Source organism: Helianthus annuus, chromosome 4 (genome assembly GCF_002127325.2).
Source record: "Helianthus annuus cultivar XRQ/B chromosome 4, HanXRQr2.0-SUNRISE, whole genome shotgun sequence".
In the NCBI taxonomy this organism is placed as follows: Eukaryota; Viridiplantae; Streptophyta; class Magnoliopsida; order Asterales; family Asteraceae; genus Helianthus; species Helianthus annuus.
Window position 1 is genome coordinate 7146435 of NC_035436.2, and position 20939 is coordinate 7167373.

Genomic DNA, 20939 nt, shown 5'->3' on the forward strand with positions numbered 1-20939 from the left:
TGTATGGCCTATGTAACTTCCTTGGTCTAATTCCTTGATTTGTTCATGTTACTTTCTAGTCCTATAGGATTTTTAACAAATCCTACATCATAACTTTTGGGTCGTTTTGGTTCATGTTAGATCAATGTTTGTCAACATTTTAGGGGTTTTTTTACCAACCTCTACATGTTTTGGTCCTTCAAGAGAATCACAAGAATCTTCATTCCTTAATACTTGATGCTTTTTTTTCATAAAAAACCTCAACATAGTTCTGTGGGAGTTTATATACAAAGAACACGTGTCGTTGATTTTTAAAGTAATACTTATGGTGAAAATGGGTTCAAAAGTATTCGGCGAGGAAGATTTTTACAAGTCAGCCTAATTAAAAAAAAAACACTCTCGATTTTAAGAGTTTTAAGATGCAACACCCTAATGACTTAAATTATAATAACATTTAGTATGGATGCACTAATATTATTAAATAATTTTCTTACAAAATATGAATAGTCAACTTTGTAATCCTTTTAGGAAAAAACAACAAGGAGACGAACGAATTTATTTATATTTGATTTCTTTTTTTTTTTTTAGAAACAAATTTAGAAGAAACTTGTTTCAGTCAATGTTGGGATGACCCACCTTGTTTCTAGGAAGATGTCCTATGATTATTGTATTCAGTCAATGTTGGGACGGCACACCTCAGTTTCTAGGAAGATGTCCTACGATTATTGTAAGTTGACTATAACTCTTTACCATTGTCATAATCTCCTCACTTCCCATCCATTTCATTTCCACTTTTATTTCATCAATAGTTATGTTCTTCGCTACCAGAGATGGCAAGGTTTTTGTACCCTCCACCTCCTCCATACAACGGTCACAACCATGCCATAACTTCGAATTTTCTGAAATTCTGATAGCAACTGAGAACTTTGACGAATCATTAGTAATCGGGAGTGGAGGTTTCGGGAAAGTTTACAAAGGTAACGTAATATATGGATCAAGTCTTGTAGTTGCTGCCATTAAACGTTTGGATTCCATGTCCAAGCAAGGGGCGACAGAGTTCTGGGCAGAAATTCATATGCTTTCGATGTTGCGCCACTGCAATCTTGTGTCTTTGATTGGCTATTGTAATCATGAAAAAGAGATGATACTCCTCTATGAATACATGCCCAATGGAACACTTGATGATCATCTCCATAAACTCAGTTCCCCTCTTTCCTGGCTTGAGCGACTGAACATATGCATAGGTGCTAGTCGTGGGTTACACTACCTGCACACAGGTACCGGAATCAAGTCTGGAGTTATACATCGCGATGTAAAAAGTTCTAATATTTTATTAGATGAATGTTGGGCTGCTAAGATAGCAGACTTTGGGTTGTCAAAAATAGGCCCAACGAATCAGCCATCTACTTATGTTAATACAAATGTTAAAGGCACTTTTGGATATTTGGATCCCAATTATTACGCAACTGGAAATTTGACAAGAAAGTCTGATGTGTATGCTTTTGGGGTGGTTTTGTTAGAAGTGTTGTGTAGAAAGTGTCCCGCAGATAGAAGTCTAGATAGGGTTTAGTGACATGGGTTCAAGATTCTATCAAAGAAGGGAATTTAAAGCATATAATTGATTCGGGTATAAAGGGTGAAATATCCCCAAAATGTTTGAAGGAATTTGTTAAAATTACAGAGAGATTTTTGCACAACAGTCCAAAACAACGACCTACCATGGCGGAGGTCCTGTTTGGTCTTGAGTCTGCACTAGCTTTACAAGTGAAATTCAATAATACATTGCAATCTACAGGCAAAACAATGTTTGGTAGAATGGCTAATTTTTATCCTTTCTCCTCTGGTATATCTAACTCCTTTTCATTTGTGTTCACATATCCGACTTTGCTAGAGTATTAGTGAAAATATGGTTTTAGAAAACCCTGTAGGACATAACTTTTAGACTTTAAAATTCTCTTTTTTACGCAATGAGATGCCTGATTGAGAAGTTTTAGAGACCTTTGGTTTTTCAATGTTTTAGACTGTGCATTAATTCTCTTAAAAAAAAACTACTCGCTATCATCACAGCGATTTTTTTTTTTGAAAGGTAAAATTTCATTCACAAACAAGCCAACCCAGGCCGGGCCGACCCAAAAACACAACACAAAATTACATATTTACAAAAGAGTTCCACTCATCCCACTCAATTCCTTTATACTTCGATGTATTAGAAAACCAAAAATAACTCAACGCTTTAACCTCACTAAGAATACCATCGATCCTCACCGCTTTGTTATTAAAGATAAAATTGTTCCTTGCACGCCAAATACTCCAACATGCTACCATAATGATACCTTGAACAGCCTCTTTCTTTCTATCCGACACCCTGAGATCCTTATAAATTCCGAGAAGGTCCCTCATAGAAAATGCGAAAATGTCCGGAATCTTATACCAAGTACTTATGCCGTTCCAAATGACCGCCACCACATGATACGCAGTGAATAGATGCTCCGCTGACTCTTCACCAGTACCACACAACTTACACGTATAATCATCAAGCTGCACGTTCCTTTTCCTTAAAGCCGATCCTGTAGGAATTCTCTCCATCTCAGCTCTCCAAAGGTGGATATTAACCTTAGCGGGGAGCCACTTACACCATTCCAAGATAAATCTGCCACTTAAGTTAATATCTTCAAGAAATAGGAGTCTCACAACCTTAACCGTGAAATTCCCAGCCGAGTCAGACACCCATGACCACCGATCAGCCGCATTTGAAATCTGAATGTTATCCAGTAAAGACAGAAGTTGCTGAAAAGCGTTAACGATCCCAGGATCCAATAGAGCTGACTTCCAGTTCCACTGGTACGAGACACCGCTGCCCGAATTCAGAATACGATCCGCCACCAAACATTTTTTATTAAATTCCAATTTAAAAAGATCAGGAAACCTGCACTTGAGTGGTTCGCTGCATACCCACGGGTCAAGCCAAAACGCAATATTCTGACCATTACCAACTTCTCCCTTAAAGAAGTTCCGAAGCGGAGACCCCCCCCCCCCCCCACCTTAATATTAATGAACAACTTAGCGATATTACTCCACACTCCATTTAGAGATTTTTTAAACGGAATACATTCCCACCCAACTCTAGAAGAATGTAACGCATCGATGATTCTTTTCCAGAGGATATTTGTTTCAGTTTTATATCGCCAACCCCATTTGACTAAGAGAGAAGTGTTAACATCCGAAAGCTTTTTAATCCCGAGCCCACCTTCTTTCTTACCGCAGGACACCCGATCCCAACCCACCCAATGCATCTTTTTTTCTTCATTTGAGCCACCCCATAGGAACTTTTTGATCATAGACTCTAAGTCTAAAATGACCTTTTTGGGAGCTTTATAGAGGGAAAAGTAGTAAATGGGCAAACTCTCCAAGACCGACTTTATGATGACCACCCTACCCCCTATGGATAGGAGATTCGATTTCCATTTAGCAAGACGAGCGCGAAAAAAGTCATAAACCGGGACCCAGTTACCAATCCGGTTCATATTAGCTCCCACTTTCAGCCCAAGATATTTAAAGGGCGTAGAATCCGGATTACAACCGACCTCCTTAGCCATATCCTTTATCTCATTCCATCCTACTCCAATACCAAATAAGTTTGATTTTTCTAAATTTATTTTCAAACCTGAGCAAACATGGAAAACACGAAGGACTCACACAACATTGGAAACTTCCACCTTGGACCAATCCCCCAACATAATGGCATCATCCGCATATAGAAGATGCGTCATAGTAGGGTCGTTATTAGGCACGACAATGCCTTTTAACAACCCCGCTTCTCTAGCACTATCAACCATACACGAGAACGCTTCCATCACCACCAAAAAAAGGAACGGAGATAGGGGATCACCCTGTCTCATACCTTTTTCGCATTTAAATGTGAATGTAGGAGCCCCGTTAACCAAAACCGAGGAGCTAGCCGACCTGAGAGAACCCTTTATCCAACTACACCATTTATTCCCGAAACCCATTTGATGGAGGACATCAATCACGAAGTCCCAACTTACATTATCATACGCCTTTTCGAAGTCAATTTTAAGCAGAAAAGCCTTTGATTTTTTCTTTTTGATCCAAGAAATGAGCTCGTTGACAATCAAGGGGCCATCCAAAATAAATCTTCCTTTCAAGAACGCCGATTGAGAATCCGATATCACACCATTTAACACCTTCCTTAAGCGATTTGCTAAAACTTTTGAAATCACCTTGCTTATCGCTCCGACCAAGTTGATTGGTCTATAATTATTGAGTGACACAGGATCCAAAATCTTCGGGACAAGGGTAATAAAAGAAGCCGCACTACCCATACTAATATTTCCACTGGCATGAAAGGAAGCTAAAATTCTAGAGAAATCATCTCTAAACAAGTCCCAAAAATGCTTAATAAACCTGAAATTTAGCCCGTCAGGACCTGGAGCCCGATCGTCTCCACATTCGAAGACAGCTTCCTTTATTTCTTCAGGAGAGAAATCTTCTTCCAGCATATTGCTATCCACCTCCGAGATCCTTTTAATGTTCTGGCATAGCAACTCGGGTCTATTCGGATGAAGTTCTTTGAACTTATCACGGAAAAAAGCATGGATATGTTTTTTGATTGTAGAAGGTTTCGTACACCAATCCCCACTTATGGATAAACCATGAATAGCGTTAACCGCTTTCCTATTATTCACCACAGCATGAAAGAATTTCGAATTCTCATCCCCGTCAATTGCCCATTTTAGTCTAGCCCTCTGCTTGAGATCCGAGTTCCTCCTAATTTCCGCTTCTTTGATGATTTTCCTATTCTCCGCCAAAATCCATTCCTCCTCTTCCGACCATTTCAATCTCTAACAACTCCAATTCAGCCAAAGCTGATCTTTCGGCTTCATTTTCCTTTGCATAATACTCGTCCCTCCATATCTTTAAATTATTTCTGATCCGAGCAAACTTGGCTGTGAGACATGAGTCAGGGGGGTCAAACAACTCAAAACCCTCCACAGCTTTCTTAACTGCATCATCAAATCCCGGTTTGCCAATCCACGAGTTATAGACCCTAAACGGACGAGGGCCGAAATTCAACTCAACCAGTTCCATTATAATCGGACAATGATCGGAGTATCTACTTGGCAAAGCCCTCACACAAGCCGACGGCCATTTGTTAAAAAATCCGGAGAAACTAAGAAACGGTACAGCTTACTTAACTTCTTACCATTGTCCCTGATACATGTAAACTTCCGACCCTGCAACGGATACTCTAACAAGCCATTACTGAAAATAAAATTATTGAAATTCTCTGCACATACCGGCTTGAAGCTGGAGTTTTTTCTCTCCTCCGAAGACCGAACTGCGTTAAAGTCGCCAGCAAGAACCCAAAACCCAACATCCGGATCCATTATAGCAGAAATATCATTCCACAATTGCAGTTTCGCTGATGTACTCTGAGGGGCGTAGATGTTCACCAGGTTAATCGGGTTCCCATCTCCAGCAATGAATCCTTTTAATATCAAATAATATCTGTTACGGACAACAGTCTCAATCTTAATCACAGCAGGATCCCAGATCCAAGCCAACCCCCCAGATAAACCAACCGAGGCCGCACAGGCAGACTCGAAGTTACCCTTTCCCCAGAAACTAGCACAACAAGCACTAGAAACAGACTCCACTTTTGTTTCTTTCAAAGCGATAATACTTATTTTGTTCGAGATCCTAAGACTTTTAATCCACGAGGCTTTAGCACCCTCGTGAATACCTCTGATGTTAAAGGACAAGAAATTCATCGGGGTACCACATTGTTACCTGAGTTATAGATAGCCTCCCTAATAATATTACAGCGATTTCCAAGGTTAGCTCCTACAACGTTACCGAGCTGAATAGTGGCCTCAATCTCGTTACAAATTTGAGCTTCTGAATTATTCCTGACTTGATCTGGATCATCCACCGCCACATTAACAACTGGGGAATCAACCACCAAAGAGGGAATGTCTTCGGGGATGGAATTAACTTGACTCCCCAGAGAAGCATCTGAACCCGAAGACACCTTATCTGAACTTGGGTTGTCGGCTGAGGAAGAGCTGTTTCCAGAAGCATCCTTATTTTCTTCAGAAGCTTTAATGTTAAGGTCAAAAATAAATTCCTCATCGTCCCTCATCCTTTTCTTGGGCCTTTGATTAGAATTTGGGCTCTTGTTCCTTGTCCGAATACCACTCCTGGGCCTGTGCTTAAAAGACTTTTTGGTGGGCCTATGAGGCTCTACAGGGGGACTAAATAGTAAATTACCATCAATGTGAAAATCCCTAGGAGCATTAAAGTACTGCCCACCTTCACATCCACTTTGCGGCTCACCTTGCACGTGCTCTTTCAAACCGTTCCTATTATCAAGGATAGGAGGAATGTCATCATTGAATTTTTCTCTCACCTCATGCATGTGGTCCAAGTCTGCATGGGAACCGCCATAATCAAAACGAGGCGGCGATCCATCTCCCCCCATGTTTCCAGGCCGCACCGATCCATCTTCTTCCAAGATAACGGCCTCCGGTCTACTGACCACCGGAGAGGACATCATCGGAGATTCCGATCCTGGGCTTTGCAAGTTAATCACCGAATACCCCAAGCAATCTGGAACCCAAGCATCTAACTCCTCCTCTACCAGAATTCTGAAGCTCTTGTTCTTCCATGACAGCGAAATCACTTCCTTAATCCTACTTGCTTCACCAGCTAAAACTCCCACCCTGACCAGCGAGAGATCCAGATCATCATCCAAACTTTTAGGGTAATGTAAGACTTTTCCGAAGAGACCCCCGATAAGAGAAAATACGTCAATATCCAGTAACTGAAGAGGAATACCAACCAGCCTTAACCAAGCCACTCTCTCCATAGGTAAAGTCTGGCCCTTCCATACTTCCACCTTGGTAAACCACGGACCCCAAACATCCCGGTTTTCCAGAAAACATTTAGCCGCCGCCTCGTCCACGAACGATATGAGCAACGAGAGCCCACCCAGGTATTGAATTCTACTATAAGGAACCTTAGCTATCCGAAGGAGCTTATCAAAGTCTACCAGCGTCTCGAGATCCACAGTTCTTCCAACAACTGATACCCCAAATGAATCTTTGAATGCCGACGTTCTATCAGGTACTACTAACACCCTGTTCCCCGAAGCCGAACCAGAGCAACCATCTATCCTCGAAGAAGATCCCTTAGAGTCCGACTCCTTTTTGAATAAGTCACAAAACAAACGCCCACCACCTTGGTTACCAAAAGCCTGACCCAATCCAGAAACCTGTTGGGCAATTCCATTATGTTCTTTAGAGACCCCCTTCCCCTTATCTTGGACCGATCCACCACACATGCCCGAATTCTCTGCCGCGAACTTAGCAATGTTCACCCTAAGCTTAGAGTTACCCATCTTCGTCCCATTTAGAACCTTTTCCAATTCTTTTGCGTCTCGAACATCCTTAAAACTTATAAATCCAAACCTGTTACCGACTTTATCCTTCTTCCTGGCGATATAAACCCCGTAAACCTCCCCAAATACCTTCACAAACTCCGAAACCTCCCACGGAGTACAACCCTGAGGCAAATTCGTCACAAAATATTTTGTAATGGACACTTTACCTGAAGAAGCATTGGAAACCCCTTTCTTACTGCGGTGGTGCAGATCCAGCCATGGACCTCCTTCATCCTCAGGTTCCATGAGCCAACCAGCCAGACTAAACCAACCCAAACGGCGAGTGGAAGAAGATACAACTCAGAATAGAGATAGAGGTAAACTCAAGATTCACTACCCAGAGGAACCGAACAGACCTCACACGCTATACCAGGTTGATCCCCATCGTCGAGCACATCCGGCGAAGGAGCAGTTCTGGCGACCTTTGGTTGCTCAGAGAGAGAGAGAGGGAATTTTTTTATTATTAACTTATATGGTAAAAGGTTTACCTCTACAAACGAGAGACTCCGCTAGGAACCTTTTAGATGCAAGATTTCAAGATGCATGCTTGTTTATCATCACAGCGATTTGATAACATATTCTCTTTGGTTTCTTGTTATTAATTAGAGGATATAACTTTTTTTTATACTTTGTTATATGGATTCCCATGTAGGATGTTGTATGCTACAACAGAGACACCATATTACCTAAAAGATTTATATAGAATTATGTTGTTCCGTAATAGTCCTTGAAATTAGTTCTTAACATCAAATTGCATATTGAAGCATATGAATCTTCACAAGCATTATTAGTTGTTATAATATTATGATGTTACCTTTGCTTTGAAAAGATCAACTTACATTTATATTATCTATGTGTATTCATCTATTTTAGCTCAAGGTGATTCAAAATTATCAAGCAATAGCAAGGGCAATAATTGTTTTTCAGAGATGAAAGCAGTTCCAGCAGATTTCCAAAGTCCACGCCCAAGTTTGAATGTGTTTAAGTTTGCTGATTTAGAAAAGGCTACAAGACTGTTTAGTCTAGAACGTCCAAGCCCAAGTCTGAATGTGTTTAAGTTTGCTGATTTAGAAAAGGCTACAAGAATGTTTAGTCTAGATTTGCTCTTGGGCGAGGGAGGATTTGGAAAGGTGTTCTTAGGTTGGGCTGAGCAGAACACATTAGCTCCTTCAAAACAAGGTGTTGGAATTGCTGTTGTTGTTAAAAGGTTCTACCAAGAAGGCTTACAAGGGCTTCGTCAATGGCTAGTAAGCATCACCAAATGTACCTCAACTTATAATATCTGTAAGGAAAGCTATAAATTTGAAGTTTGGCAGAAAAACATAATATTCTAATTAATACTCAAATTCTAGTGAGTGCCTCAAGAATGTATATGACTCGTGTAAGTACCTTACTTCCCTTAGATTATAATATGACAGGCTTATACTAGGAAATTCGTGTGTGTTTTCCACCGCATAAGCACTTGATCTACAAAACCAATTTTTTTCTGTTATTTTGGTTTTAAGCCCAATGTTATTTGGTGTTGAAGTGATGCATTTCCTACATAATCACCCAATTACAAGTTTCATTAATTATTTGGCTACAGAGCCGTCCCCGAAAACTCTTGAAAAAATTTAGGTCTCGGGCGACGAAAAGAATTGGGCCCAAATTATGGTTAAGGGTAAATGAATTACAAAAAATAAAAACGTAGTAATGGAGCAAAGACTCGAAGTTGAGACCTTTGCATTATTATTTTGAGAAAGTTTTTGCCACTACACCACCAATACTTTTTTGCATAATAAACGGATAAATATACTAAATATATAATTTAATAAATATATATACAAGCTTATAAAAACTTTTCGGGCCCTTTGAAATTTTGGGCCTCGGGCGTCGGAACAGGTTTGCCGGGCCCAGAGCCGGGCCTGTTTGGCTACATTTTCCAATTAAAGCTAAAATTTACTATCAAACAAGTATTAATAAAACTTCTTGGAAAACTTTCTCCTTAATATATGTCATGATTCATACTAAATGGAAAAGCTATTGAGTGGTGTGATAGGGAGACCTATAAATAGATTAATGAGAGACAAACATATGTAAAAAGAGTTATACTTCATCTCGTATTTTACTTAGGAGAATGTTTATGTCCTTTATCAGGATTTTTGTTTTATTTTGTGAATGCCACTCTAATTCTTTTTGTTTTTCTGAATATTTCCTAATGTAACTAAAAAATTTGTGACTTCAGACAGAGGTGAACTTCTTAGGGCATATGGATCATCCGAATATCATTAGACTCCTTGGATACTGCAACGAAGAACATGAGCACTTGCTTGTTTACGAATACATGCCGAACAAAAGTTTTGAACACTGTTTATTCACAGGTAAACTATATCAAGATCTCTCTGAAACCATATTTGTTTATTTCTATTCTCGATGGCTGAATTATTGTAATATAGTAGAAATGTAAGATCAATAATTTTGTATATGCACCAGATACTAGTAAAGGACTTTCATGGGAAACACGACTTTTGATAATGATAGGAGTTGTCCGTGGACTGACGTATTTGCATTCAATGAAACTCATGTGCCGTGGTCTGAAAACCGGTGACATATTACTGGATGAAGTACTCTTAAGCTCTTTATGACTATTGGTTTTTGATGAAACCACTTTGTTATTTTTCTTTAAGCAATCAGCTAACAATTTATTTCTATATTTTCTCATTCCAGGATTTTAATGCAAAACTAAGGGATTTTGGGTTGGTGAAATATGGCCCTGAACCTGGGGAAACACATGTTACTACAATGGTTATGAGAACATATGGTTATGCAGCTCCAGAGTATGTCACGACTGGTGTGTTACTATATAATGAAGTGAATTAATCAATAAGAATATGCATTTTCAAATATAAATGTAAACATGTTGCTTGCCCACTACAAGAATGGGAGGCCATTAGCGGTGACACCAATACCGGCGACAGGCCTAATGTCGCCGCTATTGGTCGATCCGTGTCACACACCCTGAGACCAAACCCCAGCCGTTGATCAAAATCCTGATCTAACGGTTGGGGACTTAAAAGGCAATACCGGCGACGAAAAGTAGGGCATTAGCGGCGACAGCTGTCTCCGCTAAAAGTCTGTGTCCCACATTAAATCCTAGCCACACAAATCTTATCCTGGTTAACCTAATAGCGGCGACAGGTAATCAATACCGGCGACAGGCTGTCGCCAGTAAAAGTCAAAACGTAAAACCCCTTTATCAGCGCCTTTCCCTCTCTCCTCTTCACTTTTCCCCCCAAAACTCTTGCTTCCACCGCCGGAGACACCCGATTTTTTGCCCAATCGGTTAGTTTAACTTGTTTTATGTTACATTTCTCCTCTACATTTGTTACATACATGTTATAGGCTTTAATTTTTGCTCTTTTTTGTGTTTGTGGAAGAAAATTCGGATCACCACCATCTTTTCTCCGGTCACCACCTTCACTTCTCCGGTCACAACCTGAAAAACCGGTTAGTTTTTTTTTTTTTTTTTTTTTTTTTTTTTTGAGTTTAGAAATTGTATAATTTTTAGTTTAGGTATGTAAATTGTGTATGTTAGTATGTATGTTTGTATAATTGTTAGTATGTAAATTGTATAATTTTTAGTTTAAGTTGTATGTGGGTATGTAAGTGTATGAATGAATGTATGTATGTATGTTTGTATAATTGTTAGTATGTAAATTGTATAATGTAGGTGTATTTGAAAAATGTGTATGTAAATTGTATAATGGTTAGTTTTTTTTTTTTTAAAAGTTTAGAAATTGTATAATTTTTAGTTTAGGTATGTAAATTGTGTATGTTAGTATGTATATTTGTATAATTGTTAGTATGTAAATTGTATAATTTTTAGTTTAAGTTGTATGTGGGTATGTAAGTGTATGAATAAATGTATGTATGTTTGTATAATTGTTAGTATGTAAATTGTTAGTGTGTAAATTGTTAGTATGTAAATTGTATAATGTTAGTATGCAAATTGTAAATTGTTAGTATGTTTGTATAATTGTTGTATGTTAGTATGTTGGTGAAAAATGTTAGTATGTAAATTGTATAATGTTAGTATGTAAATTGTAAAAATGTTAGTATGTAAATTGTATAATTGTTAGTATGTAAATTGTATAATGTTAGTATGTAAATTGTATAATTGTTGGTATGTAAATTGTTAGTATGTAAATTGTATAATGTTAGTATGTAAATTGTATAATTGTTGTATGTTAGTATGTTGGTGAAAAATGTGTATGTTAGTATGTATGTTTGTATAAAGTATGCAAATGTGTGTGTAAGGATGCAAATGTGTAGGTTTGAAAAAAATGTTAAAGTTTGATAATTTGTATATTTGTGTTTAGGTTTTAAAACATTTATATTTAAATTTGATACATATATATTTAATCATCTTCGTAAAATACAGCGGAACATACAACGGGCCACAGAAGAATGGAGCGGCGATGGTCCTCCAATTGCCCCGTATCAAGAAGCGTTGGGAGAGCGGCGAGGATGGTACCGCGGGATGGGGCCTAAACCTTCTTCCAACACGTCCTCGCACTCGTCATCTAACATGTCGTCTTCGCAAGCTCGGACGCAAGAACCCTTTTCCGAGGTAAACTACGCAATTTATAAAATGACAAACGAACGCATGTTTCCTTGTTAAATATATGTTGGTAGCGTTAATTAATATGCTAATATACGTTTTGCTATCTATTATTGTAGGATTTTGTTAACAGCTTGTTCCAAACCCTGTCATTTTTGAACCAACTTAACAACTATCTTGCTTCACAAGGAAAAGGAAAAGGAAAGTCAAAAGACTAGATTCTGACAACTTATTCGATAATGAATCCGACGATGAACCCAACGATAATGATGACGATGAGTGACTTGTTTTTAATGTATGCTTTGGATTTAATTAAACGTTGTAGGATATAATGTACGACTTAAACGTAGTTTTTAAGTATATTACCTTTAGTATATGTTGATTATGTTCATGGCGTATGCTTGCGTTGTTTGAAAATAGGCATGTTTTGTTTTTTCGGCCGTAAAACTGGCTGGGCAGCTGTATATACAGCTGCTGTATTTAAAAAGAACAGACTTTTAGCGGCGACAGTTGTCTTTACCGGCGACAACCGGTCAATAGCGTCCGAGCAATACCGGCGATGTTTTACCGGCGATATGTCGCCGCTAAAAGTCAATAGCGGCGACAAAAGAGGTCAATACCGGCGACGCCTGTCGCCGCTAAAGGTGCCCTATTCTTGTAGTGGCCGCTTTTTTCTGAAAATTATATTTTGAAATAACAAATTTTGTTTTTCATAGAAAAGCCAATTTCACTAATGCAAAGGTCCATTATATATGCCTCCATTATTAATCCTGTTGGTTAAAGATATAATGTTTACAGGTCATTTGACTATGAAGTGTGACATCTACAGTCTCGGAGTGGTGTTGGTGGAAAGTATAACAGGGCGAAGGGCAATGGATCGCAATATGCCTACAGGGCAAGAAAACTTGGTGGAGTGGGCTTCTCGAATAAAATCTACAAGAAAGCTAGATAAAATAATGGATCCACGTCTTGAACACAATTACCCCATAAAAGGTGCTTCCGAATGCTTTGCACTTGCATTAAGATGCGTTTCAAACAAACCCAAGGATAGGCCTTCAAGTGAAGAAGTTTTGCAGAGTTTGGAACGAATATATGCTCTTCACAAGTAACTATTTGTAGATGTAACAACTCTCATTAAAATTAATAATTAGAATGGTAATTAGCTATTAAGAAAACCCTAATTGAGACACCCAAGTAATTCTGCACTAACCCTAAAATTTTCGAAACAATCGGAATCAGGATCAGGGCCCCTAAAACTCAGGGGGGGTTAAATCCTAATCGATATTATCCTTATTATACGTTGTCTGAATTGAATTTTATAAAACTGTCAACTCACCCAAGCTACTGGACACGAAACCTACCCTACCCTAAATTGGCATCCCAGGCGATACGCGGGAGGTTCCCCGAATTCTGCCGCGACACGCGGGAGAAGCCAATTTTCAGTATAAATAGAGGGCCTTGGGACTTGAAATTGGAAGTTGAAACGTCGTCCAAACGCTTTCTGTACGACGAATTATCACAATTATACTACAAATACACATACACTGTTATCGAATTGCTGCCGCGGAACAGGGTAATTACTCGATCGCTATTACGATTCATTTTCCGAGATCAATATATCCAAAGAATGTCTAAGTGCCACCCACATTGGGTTATGCTTTGTCGTTTGTCGATAATTTGATAAATGAGTTGAAGCATTATACTTTGTCGTTTGTCGATAATTCGATAAATGAGTTGAAGTATTATACTTTGTCGTTTGTCGTTAATACGATAAATGAGTTGAAGTATTGCACTTTGTCATTCATTGTGAAAATTTGATCTCGTAAATTATCGTGACTGCTGCATTGATCACTAACCCTGTTTTGTGTGCATTATTGTTGAAATTAGGTTAACAGGGCTAAAATCATATTCTGTCAGTACTAAATCTGCAATGTGAGTTATTCTTCTTTTATAAACTTTTCTCACCGTTTGTGAGCTGTTAACTGTTTTACAATACTCCAAATTATTTTTAGAATTATAACTTACAGTGATTAAGTTTATGTAATCACCAAGTTACAGCCGGTATGTGGGGTATTGTGCACATTACTTGATAATCTTCACCATTGGGGCAGCCATTGGGTGATATGACCATAATCACAGACACCATTGGACGTATGGGCCAATGGGTCGAGTGGTAAAGTACTGTGGGTAGATTGGTTGATATCAGAAACATTGTAAAAGATCTTACCACTGTGAATTATAATAAATGTGTCATTTTCCAGTAACTAGAATAATTCACTCAGTATTTCCCCGCTGACAAAATCTTTTTCAAACATGTTTCAGGTGATCTGCTGTAATTCAGGAAAAATGCAGGGGAAGCATTTCAAGCTTAAGATAGTGGCTCAATATAAAATAAAGAATTATGTTTTATTAATAAAATCTTGCTATTGTAAATTACCGGGGTTTTATCCCGAATTGTGAAATAAAAATAATCGGGAAAAATTTTAACTTAGCCGATCCTGTGAATAAATTTCCGCTGCTAAACTCACAATAAATAAAGTACCGCGGGAGTTCTGTCCCGCGGCTCCTGAAACGGGTAAAACCGGGCCGGGGGCCGTGACAGTAGACATTGTGACAACCCGAGATTTTAACCGAGATTTTAAGACCTTTCCTGTACGCGTCACCCGTTTTACAAACGTGTTTTATAATTCGTTGTACGTTGTGTTATATATATTAATTGTGAATGATATTGGTTACTTGATGGTTTAATGAGTTTAACAATTAATACAAATGATTAAAAAAAACCATTTGCTTATACGTTACTTGTTGTACTTGTTTAAGTCACATGTTGGGGAGTATTAGCTATTTCTAATTAATGGTTGTTTAGTTGGGCCACAGCTCTCTTGTGTTTCGTAATGGAGTTGGGCTGCCCAAGTATCCGAAGCACAAGCTAGCCCAAACGAATTAAATACAAAGTTGCATGCGGTTCCTTATGATACGTTAACACAAACCCTAGCTCTAATCTTTTCTCTCGCTGGTCAATGGCGACCCCACCCTGTTGAAGTTTTCCTTGTCTTGATAGATCATCCTAGTTGCCTTAGAAATTGGTATGTATACTCCTCATTCTTGAACCGGTTACATGAATTATGTTTGTTGATATATGTGTGTGTGATTAGTTATGCACGATCAAGAGTCTTGCAAACTGTGAATTCTTTATGAATTGAGTTGATCTTTGTGAATATATATCAAACTGTATGACCAAACTAGGTGGATATTTAGTGACAAACTAGGGACCGAGGCCTCGTGGCAACACAACTCGGATACGGTAGTAGGGGCCTAACGTAGCGATGTGCGTGAAAAGAGGTAAATTATTATTGTTATGCATATCGAGTGATTAGTGGTTAGGGGCTGCCGTAAATATAATGTGGGGCTGCTACGGTAATTATAGATTCACAGTAGGTAATTACAAGAAAGAGATTGTGTATGAGCATGGTTTAAAATCACCCTGAATATCCAAATTATTGCTTAAATGTATACGATAAGATGAAACCCTTTCATGTGTGTGTATGTTATTTAACCTGAATTAAAGATAAGGGGGTAGTTGAATCACATTGTTGAGGTGTTGATAATTAGGAGTCATAAGGGTCAGGAAAACGTTGTGATTATTTATATATTTAGATGAAAATAGAGTACACTCTTGGGCTGCATAACAGCAATGGTCAACATCATTGGTTGGGCTGTTTTAGAACAATCGGCCACACCCCCTCGGTCAACCGCACACACACACACACACCCCCACTTAATGTATTTTGTGAGCTGGTAACATGCACAAGGCTTGGGCCTCATATGTAACTAGGCTGCACTAGTGGGACATACTCATCTGATTCCACATGGGCCGCACACCTACGGGAATATCGTACTAGACCGTTAACTGTTTATTTGGGCCCTGAAATTGTAAAGTGAACTTGTGTGCCTATTAGATGATTTCATAATGTCAGACGGCTTGTTATGTTGCATGTTTTCTAGTCACGACTTACATGGGTACTTAAATGTGAATTGAACCATTTTAACATGTGCTTTGATGTAACATGGACTTGTGCCGTAAATGTAATATGAAACCCGAATCCTTGACCATGTGAATAAACGATGTAAGAGGACGGTCTTGTAACATGAATAGCTAATGTAACTTGTATGATAATACGTGAACTACGTGTGCGCAACTTGTGTATTATAAGTAAGAATTATGTGACTCAAGTCTGTGTGAAACTGATTGTTGTCGGTAACACCTTTTAGGACGTGATTGATCAAACTGTGAACACATACTTTAATCTTACCGAGCAAACTAAAGGTGAGTTCACTGCTCTTTTCCAAGCATGCATCCCGGGAAGGGATATTGGGTAACGTTCCAGGGAGGAATGCAGGTTATTGGGATGTTGGTTATTACTCAGTTTCTATCATATAAGACCCCTTACATCTACCGACAGTTGCCGGGAAGGCAACGAGGTTATTAGTTGATAGCGCTATTAGGTTTGGCACCCTCACACCGTCCCAGGGAGGTCGGGCGTGAACTAATTTCCTTAAAGCATGACCAATATTTTGATAGAGACATTGGGGTTGGGCAAATACATCTTGTAGCCATTTCAGTAATCGAGTTAATAACAACATCAAATCAATTTGTTAAGCTGATTTATTTATATAACTGATAACTAAACTCGGTAACAAAACTTTGAACTCACCAGCGTACTCTGACACACTTGTTTGCATGCTTGTAGGTCGTTAGATGTCTTGCATTGGAACTTGCTGTCTGGAGTAGCTGGAGTGGTCATGGGTCGACTGGAGGGATTCATGTTATTGATTTCTTGATACTATTTGTTGGTTTGAAACTGTTTAACTTTGTTTAACTTTGCTTCCGCTGAACACTTTGGTTTTCATTTAAACTTGTTGATGGTATTTTTATTAATAATCGAGAACTTTATTTTGGAACATGTATGGGTTCAATGTAATTAGTGGCTCGTTGTTGGTACGTCACACGCCTAACAGGGACTTTCCCTAGGTGGTATTTGGGGGTGTGACAGTTTGGTATCAGAGCCACTGGTTATAGTGAACTTGGTTTTAAAATGTTTTCATAAAACCAGACTATAACCGAACAGTTCTGAATACGTGAATATGACCATGACACTCAGCTCCAGATTGCAAGGTTCGTCTTTCTCACTTGTGGTATACATTACATGGCTAGTACACATTTGTTTATGATATAGCATACGGACACACACGTCACTATAGTATGATACATGAATTGCTTGCTTACATTATGATGCTTTGGTAGTATGTCATAGTCTTGGGATTTCTGTGATCTTATCGTTTTGATAACCTCTGTTTGGCACTCGAGCTTGGGGAACTATTTGACATGAGTTAGGGGGAACTGAGATGAGCATGCAAATCGCAATATTATTGTGGGTGCACACATAATAATAATGTGGGGTGCATGTGAGTCCCAATGAGGCTTAACAAGTGAAAAAGGGGTTCCGTTCCGTTATTTGGGTGATGTGAAACGCAACAGTCTATAGGAGTCATAGCAGTGATTGTCTCCTACTTGAATGTGGTCTTTTCATTTCCCTCTGAAACCTTTCGAATCTTGAAACTACCGAGTATTACTTGAACACCCATCCGAACGCCTAGCGAACTGTATAGAATGTTAGGTGCTAGTGCGAACGTCCCTGAGTTGGATGTCGCAGCGTCGAATGATTGGTCGATACCTTTCTCACTTCTCTTCATTTGCTGGAACTCAATGTACTGACGACTTAGACCCCGAAGTGTGATCACTTCTGCAACACCTTGGAAATATACCGTGTATTACTCAGCCAACTTGCAAGGATGGTGGACAAGAGGATGAGCGTAGTACCTTACCAACCTCAGTATTATAACGACCCTAATTTCCGGCAACGAACTCCAGCAAATCGACTTCAACTGAATCTCTAACCCTAGTCAGCGACTTATGGGAGTCAACTCTTACGGATCAATCGGGACATAAGCGATGACAACAGATTATAGTGTAGAATGTGAGACTACCAGCACTGTGAGTAGCGCGATAGGACATGGCACAGAATGTGAAAAGAAGGACTTGGTTGGTGAAAGATAAAAGGGCTCCGTTTCAAGCAACAACGTTAGGGACAACAGTCACAGTGACATCAAGGTATTTGTAACCATGACCTGCAGTACGGAAATGAAGGTGCCTACGACATGGATTGGCCGTTGTTAGAATCAAGATGACAACAGCCAAAGGGAACGACGACAATAACAACACTGGAAATAATGCTCGTGGAAGGGCATTTAGGATTGGCGTGGGCGACGCTAGGGTAGTAGCAGCATGGTAGCTTGTATGAGTAGCAAATCACTTCGTCTCGGTTCTGTTTAGCCTTGATGCATCTCGAAACCCAACTTGTTTTGGAATCGGCTGATGGCAAGTTAATTGAAGCCTCGTATGTTCGTAGGGATGCAAACTCGACCTTGTGGGATTAGTGTTCGACATCGACATCGACCTTCCTTCTACTATCCTTGATGGTCTTGATGCAGTAGTTAGTGTGGATTGGTTATCTAAAGAGCGCGTAGATATACCCTGTGAGGAGAAGATTTTGCGTACCCTTCTCCCTAGTGGAGGATCGTTGTCTGTCCTAAAGCATCAGAGTGGTGCAAGGGTTAGCGCCATTCTAGCTATGAAGGTCCAGAAGTGTCTACGGAGGGATTTCCCCGCTATCTTAGCAACCGTTTCTGATGGTCAGGATAAGGAAAATAGGATCGGGGATCCACCGATTGTTCGTGACTCTTCTCAGTGTGCTATTCGAGGAACTTCCAGGTTTACTTCCACAACTGTTAGTCGGAGTCTCAGATGATCTCATGCCAGAGGCAGCTCTGAATACTTGTACTCTTACCGTCTTGCACCAGGAGGGTTGCAAGAATTGTCTAATCAACTACAGGAACTGTCGAACAGGAGTTTTGTCTGACCTAGCTTTTCGCTTTGGGGAGCCCCGGTTATATCCGTGAAGATAAGCCTTTTCGTATGTGTACTAATTATCGAGAACTCAGCAAGGTGACAGTCAAGAACCGTTCGCCTCGACCATGTAGTAACACCATGTTGACCAAATGCGAGGGATAAGCTTCCATTCGAGAATTGATTAACGAAACGAGTTATTATCAGATGGAAGTCCAAGGGGAGAATGTTCTTGGAGCGGCATAGTGAACGCAATACGGCCAGTACGACTTTGTACACCATGACCATTGAGTTAATCAACACACCAGCAGCTTTATGGACCACATAAAACGACCGTGTTCATTGATGACGTTTTGGATCATTTCCAGGAGAAAGGAACATCATGGGCGGCATCTGTATCTTATTTTAGGGCTCCTGAGGGAGGAGCCACTCCGCGCAAAGTCTTGTTAGATGTAATTATTGGGTTCGAGAGGTACCTTTTGGTCATATAATCAACAAAGTGGGAATACAAGTGGATCTCGCTAAGACCCATTTTGGTTGAAACTGATCGACACCAAAGATTCCTTCGGGGTATAATAATTTATCAGTTTCGCTAGATATTAACACAGATTCATCGAGGAATTTTAGAAAATTGAGCCATTGTAACCTCTATAGCACAGCAGGGTGCTGTTGTAACAACTGCCACTAAAATCAATAGTTAGGACAATAATTAGTCAATAAGAAAACCCTAATTGAGACACCCAAGTGATTCTGCACTAGCCCTAAAATTTTCAGAACAATCAGAATCACGATCAGGGCCCCTAAAACTCGAGGGGGGCAAACCCTAGTTGATAATTATCTAAATTCAAACGTTGCAAACTTCTGATTGGTCAATTGTTTTGATTCACCCAAGCTAGTCCCGAGCCTAGGCAGCCTATAAATAGACTGCTTAGCTTACGGACCGTAAAGGGTTAGGCTTACGGTCCGTAAGGGAGTCCCAAAACTTGCTATAAATAGCCGACCTTGGCACTCAACTGTTGAAGTTAAAACGACGTAGAAATTCTGTCTGTACGTCGAGTTTAGGCCATTATATCACAATTAAACACACACGATCACGAGGTGCTGCCGCAATCAGGGTAATAACTCGATCGCTATTACGATTCAACGTCCGATCGATTATAACTATCCAACGATTGTCCGAGTGCTGCTCAAATTGAGCTTGTACTTTATTATTCATTGTGATTTCAACTTGAATGTTTGAGTGCTGTTCGAATTCGGACTATGCTCTGTCATTCGTTGTGAATCCATTGAATTATTAAGTATCGCGCTTGATAATAGTTGTGAGGGTTTAATCTCGTGAATTGACGTAACTGCTGAATTAGTTACTAATCCCGTTTGTGTGTGCATTGTTATTTAAATTAGGTTAAAAGGCTAATCAGTAAAGCTTATACTCTGCTCATAAATTTGCAATGTGAGTCATTCCTCTTTTATAAACTCTTTTCTCACAGTTTGTGAGTCAACTGTTTTACAAAACTCCAAGTTATTTTCAAAGTTATAATTACAGGGATTAAGTCTATGTAATCACCAAGTTACAGCCGGTATGTGGGGTTTTGTATACATTACTTATTTCCCGTCACACTTGGACAAACGGGTGGCCAAGGGGTGATCTGACCACAGTCACAGACACCATTGGACAAATGGGCTAGCCAATGGATGGTCGAGTGACAAATACTGTGGGTAGTTGGTTTGATATCAGAAACATTGTAATTCCCCTTAATACTGTAGATTATAACAAATGTGTCGTTTTCAGTAAACTGAATGATTCACTCAGTATTTCCCCGCTGACAAAACCTTTTTCAAACATGTTTCAGGTGATATGGTATGAGCAAAGAAAAGTGCCATGGAGCACTCCCAGCTTAGAAAAGTGGCTCAATGTAAATAAATAAATGAAC

The 20939-nt window shown here is 39.4% G+C and overlaps 2 protein-coding genes across 2 annotated transcripts; both read left to right on the top strand.

The window, feature by feature from the left end:
• The first annotated feature begins 787 nt into the window (after nucleotides 1-787).
• Nucleotides 788-8851, top strand: LOC110935660 (receptor-like protein kinase FERONIA). The gene is made up of 2 exons (XM_022178036.2): nucleotides 788-1256; nucleotides 8315-8851. Exons 1-2 carry the CDS (start codon nucleotides 791-793, stop codon nucleotides 8773-8775), a joined length of 927 nt encoding a protein of 308 aa, XP_022033728.2. The 5' UTR covers nucleotides 788-790; the 3' UTR covers nucleotides 8776-8851.
• Nucleotides 8852-9672: 821 nt separating this feature from the next.
• On the top strand, nucleotides 9673-10300 carry LOC118491412 (probable serine/threonine-protein kinase PBL15). Its single transcript, XM_035989183.1, has 3 exons — nucleotides 9673-9801; nucleotides 9914-10044; nucleotides 10148-10300. The coding sequence occupies exons 1-3, from the start codon at nucleotides 9690-9692 to the stop codon at nucleotides 10298-10300; spliced, it is 396 nt and encodes a 131-aa protein (XP_035845076.1). The 5' UTR covers nucleotides 9673-9689.
• The last annotated feature ends 10639 nt before the right edge of the window (nucleotides 10301-20939 follow it).